Source organism: Panthera uncia, chromosome F1 (assembly GCF_023721935.1).
Source record: "Panthera uncia isolate 11264 chromosome F1, Puncia_PCG_1.0, whole genome shotgun sequence".
Lineage (NCBI taxonomy): Eukaryota > Metazoa > Chordata > Mammalia > Carnivora > Felidae > Panthera > Panthera uncia.
The window spans coordinates 17073-22252 of NC_064813.1; the positions used below are offsets into that span (position 1 = coordinate 17073).

At 47.4% G+C, this 5180-nt stretch overlaps 1 protein-coding gene across 1 annotated transcript; it reads right to left on the bottom strand.

The window, feature by feature from the left end:
* Positions 1–7: 7 nt before the first annotated feature.
* On the bottom strand, positions 8–4964 carry LOC125926013 (eukaryotic translation initiation factor 2D-like; the record flags this gene model as incomplete). The annotated part of the gene is made up of 5 exons (XM_049635309.1): positions 4949–4964; positions 3029–3419; positions 1873–2063; positions 617–700; positions 8–105 (listed from the first exon to the last, which is right to left on the bottom strand). Coding segments are annotated over exons 1-5 (780 nt in total), but the record flags the coding sequence as incomplete, so codon positions are not given.
* Between the last annotated feature and the right edge of the window lie 216 nt (positions 4965–5180).

Sequence of the window (5180 nt, forward strand, 5' to 3'; positions counted from 1 at the left end):
GACTGACACAGTACCTGTTCCCCAGCAAGGCAATGGCACAGAGGTCACCCTTCTGTACCTGAGGCAGGCCAGCAGGGGGCACCACGAGTCCTGGCAGCATCAAATCTGCAGCAAACAAAACAAAAGCATCACAACCTGTATTCTGCCTCTAAACAATTCCAAGTTCTACTTCATCATTTATTCATTCACTCAACCTACAAACCTTTATCAGGTATCAGCAAGGTTATTCATAATGAAAATTAAAAGATGGCAACCCGAGTATCACACCATTTCCCTAGGGGGGCTAGTGGTCCAACTGAAGCACCAAGGCCAGTTCCATGACCTATCTTATTCTGGTTTCCTAAATTTAGCTTACTGACTTAAAGGACAGCATATGGCAGTTCACAAACTGTTTTCTCATTGAAGTACAAAGTACAGGGCTGATTGAAGTCTTTCAACAGCGTCGTAGAGGCCCAGGGACCTCACAGAAGCAGTCAAGAGAGAGATGAAACGCAAACGGGGGAAAAATTCCATTTTTCAACCATATGAACCCAGGAAGTGGGTACATTTATTGGAGTAGTCGGTCCTTCCTAAGCGGGTTTCAGTAGATAGCCAGAATATAGGGAAATCTTCTTACCTGCTCCCCCCATCAGTTTTTCAAGCACCGGAGGCCACGTCGTGAAAGCTGGGAGAAGGTCAGGATAGGACCACAAGGCATGCACTTCCCCAAAAAGAGACACAGATTTATTGCCAAAAAGTCAATCCCCTGGGGCACTGGCAAAGCCAAACGCGAAGGCCACTTTAATTCAGGGACAGTAAAGGAACTCAACTCAAAACTAGAGAAGAGGCTGTGAGGCCCAAAGAGGGTTCATTCTGGTTTGTTTTGTTTTTAATTTAAACTTATTTATTTAAATTCATGTTAGTTAACATACACCGTAGCGCTGGTTTCAAGGGGTTTCATTCTAAGGCAGATTCTTAAAAACCTGGATGTCACCTGAGACTGGGAGGCCCCATCATTCCACCTGATTGTAGCTGCAGAAATGCGCACAGCAGGTAAAAGCGGGGTTAAAGACCCAAGGAGGATTCCATTTGTGACCTCAGAAACAAGTAGACTAAGAACAGGGCACCAGCCTGTAAACAATTTGGAAATTTCCACATGTTTATTATTTGTATTCCCTCTGTTTTCATAGTGATTAGTGGTAAAAACCCTTAGATCAAAAAGCGCCCGTGTCCGTACAGCAGCAAAGTGGGGTGGGGGCAGCAGCGGCCCAAGGAGACCGCCCTACGCTGCTGTAGTCCAGCTTAGGGCAAGAAAAGCCCCAGTGACAAAGCAGGTGTCAGCAGCTAGAGACAAAAAAGGACCCTAGATGTCTGAGATCTGTCACAAGGAGAGAAACCAAAGGATCCTGAGAGCCAGACAGAGCCGAAGGAAGAATCCCTGGGGGGTATCTCGATGGGAGTACATCACTAAGACAGCTGGGTACGTGGTTTCATTAACCCAGCTTCTTTCCCATCACAGGATCTTTTCAGTCTCTAAAGAAAATCCTGCTAGTCATCCTTTTAAGATGTATTTCTCACATGTTCTGAAATGCCACCCTTTTCGAGACCCCTGCTCCATCCCTAGTTAACCCACTAGGAACTACTATTCCTTCATCTCAGAATATCTCTTGGCAACCACGCTCTTTCTGTATTGGCCCTTTCATTCTCCCTCCTACGGCAGTAAGTTTCGACCTTGAAAGACCCAATTCTAGGGACACTGGGCCCGAAACGATTCTCAGGGATGGTACTGAGAGATTTGGCACTTACTGTTTTGAGTAAGACAGGTGAATGAAAGAAATAAGGAGAAACGGATGCCAGGCAAGGATTACAGTAATGGCCATCCTGTTGCCATACCTGTCGGATACAGATTTTTCTCCACTTCGAACAGGATGGGGTTACCACCGCTCACGTACACGGTCACTGCATCCCCTCTGTGAGCATACAGTTTCACAATGTTGAGCTCCTCCTTTCCAGGTACCAACACAGAGACCTGATCTGTTCCTAGAGTGGGGAAAGCAGCCATCACATCAGCCCGAAGCTTTCTCCTGCAGAAAGCAAACCAATGAGTGGTATGAATCGTGCCTGGATGCATTTTGAGAAATGCAAAGGATTCGGAAGGACTTACTATCAAATCAAAGGGCCAAGGAAAAACTGCTTTATGATGCCCTACTCTCGTACACTCTTCCAAAACATCCTATTCTCTTTCACATCCCATGTCTCCTCTATTGTCACATATTCTTGGGGGCAAGACTTTCCATTTTACGAAGAAAGAGGGAAACTGAGATCCAGGCAGTAACCAAGTTAGCCTGACTTGGGAAATTCAGCCCTGCCTTCCTGCCTCTATGCCTAGCCCTCGCACCCACTCCCTTCTCTATATGCTTGGCAAACCTGTCCCGATGCTTAAAAAGCTATACCAGGGCACCAAGAGTGACAACTTAGAACACGGGGTCCAAAATTCGCAACGTGCTATCTGCGTTTGCGACACTGTCTGAACAGATACAGGTCTCCTCAAAACATGTCCCGTAATTCTCCCTCACCTCTCCCTCCATCTGTCTGTCTCTCCTGCCAGAAGTAATCACTAGACACTGTTCCTCCCATCGTTGTAGTTCCCGGTTCCCCATCTGATTTCTCCTCAGGGACTCTAAGCTCTTAGGAGAGTGGCACCCTGTCTGTCTGTCTTTCTTCCTTCCTTCTTTCCTCTCTTTCTTTTTTGGCGCCCTCCGCAATACCTTCTATAGATCGCAGTCAGTAAGCGCCGATCGAACTACGTTTTCCTTTAAACGAACGACAATATCCAAAAGATAGCCTGGGAGATAAATCAGGCCTCCTCTCCCTCTTCACCCTCAAAACATGTCTATTCCAGCCTGGTCCCCTGGGGTCCCTTCCCCCGCTGGACCCCTCGGCCTCCACCCCGGGTCGGCTGAGCTAGTCCAAAAGGGCTGTGGGCCAGCCGGGATGGAGAAATGGCTGGGTGTCCTGGTGGGCGGAACAGGGCCCTTCTCTCCCTCACCTGTCCGACCCCTTGATGGCCGTGTTGGACTTGACCCGAAAGGCCTTGGCAAACATGTCTGCTGGAGTGGCCTGGGGAAGAGAAGGAGAGCACAGACGCCAGGGGCCGTCAGGAACGCGACAACGCGGCACCGTCCCGACCCGCAGCCCTGGGGGCAGCCATGCTGGGGCCCGGCCGGGAAAGAGGCCCGGCTGGAAACCCGGGCCGCGCAGCTTCGCGGCTTTGGCCGCTGCCGAGACCGCGGCCGCCCCTACTGACAGGACCCGGAACTGAAGCAGGGAGGGCGGGGCCCGGGGAAGGCGGGGCGGATTCCCGCTCCGGCCCTGCGCCTGCGCGACTGGCTGGCTCCTGCACGCCTGCAGGGGTCCCGCGGTGGCTAAGGTGCCTCTGTCTATTGCCGCTCAGTAGGCGTTAGGGCGTCTTGACTTCCCTTCAGTTTAATTCAGCCCCACAGAAGTACGTGACCGTTGTGTTTTATTCGTTTCGTAGCCCTCTCGAATGGTTTTCTTAAGGGCTTTGTTTGTCTTTGCATTTAATTGCACGCTAGGAAGTCTCCGAATTTTCTCTTTTGTTTTAAATTTACATGGGGTGATAGCAATACGGGGAATCCGCCCTCGTCCAAGGTTTGCGCCTCCTGTTATGAGTAAAAACACTACAAACAATCTTCCAATCTGTTTTAAAATATTTTTGACCACCTGTAGGTAACTTTTGCAAAGCGTTATTGCATTTTGCGTCAGGTGTTATTTGGGGGAGCGGAGGGGTTTCCAAAACTAATTAAATTATTCACGTTGCTTATTAAAAAAAAAAAAAATCTGTGAGCCAGGTAGGGTCAGGTTATGGCTTGGCTTCTCCCTAGCAATGTGATCCTGGGCCAACGGCTTATTCTTTCTAAAACTCTTGCATTCTCTGAAAGATGTGGATGGAGTACCTACGTCATAGGGTTTCCATGAGAAACGATTGAGGTAATGAGTGTGATGTGCTACACAGTGTTTTGCAAATTTCCAGTCATATTTTCCAAAACTCTGACAGGTGTGAAATTTTGGGTTTCCCTGAAAGGGACTGCTGTGTGCCCTGGAGGCATGGATTTAAAGACCTGGGGTCTTGGCTCCTACTAGGTTAATTTTTGCGCATGGGAACGGTTAAGGGCAGAGTGTCCATCCTCCAGGAAATAAATACTAATTGCTCGTTCGCTGACACAGTTACACAAAGGAGGATTTCACACTGCGCGTCCAAAGATTAGGTCTCCCAGTGTCTGCCCGCCACCAGGATTCTTACAAGGGCCCCTAACGTGGCCTGGGGCCAGGCGCAACTTGGGCTCCTCCTACCCTTCTGACCCAGGAGGCCTTTATTCTCAAGCACCCCAGCGACAAGGCCAAGGTCAGAGGAGCCCAGAGGAGGGCAGTGCCAGACAGCCTTTTCCCTTCTGGCTCCCAACGCAGCCACATGTGGGGACGCTTGATCCAGACTGTGCTGTTGACCAGTGTCTACCGCAGCACAGCTACTGAGGCAGCCTCTGTGCAGGGAGCTGAGGAAGGCTAGTCAAGATTAGAATAATAAATACGAAAACAGCAAGGTACAGATAAATGTGTAAAATCACCTCCCTTCTATATATTGAAAAAAGGAGATTAATAAACACTGGGAGGATGACAGAAACTAATAAAAATATAACTTTATTAAATGAGGAACAGATAAATGATGGAAAAAGCTTACTCTTCACAGAGCCTTGTCATGTGACTTTGACTTTTGAAACATGTAGCTGTTTTTCATATCTAAAAAGTTTAGCTTAATAGAGGAAGAAGCATGATTTAAAATTAAAATATGAATGCAAATAAATGTAAAACTGTATTAAGTTGGGAAGTGAACCAGAAGGTTCAGAAACCTTCAGGATTATTTGAAGTCATTTTGGAAGAGAGTACTTACATTCAGAGTTGAACATCCCGGGACAAAATCAATGCCAAGACATTGTAACCTTCATTCAGTAGGTTACCTGGTAGTAGTAATGTTTGCATTAAACTTTTTATATTATTTTTTGCAAATATTGAAATATAAGAATATGTGAGTAAAGAGAAGAGACAGAAAATGTACTAGAAAGTTTTTAACCCTGTGTTATTAAACTTGAATTGTAAGATCCAATAGGAGCAAATGAATTTTA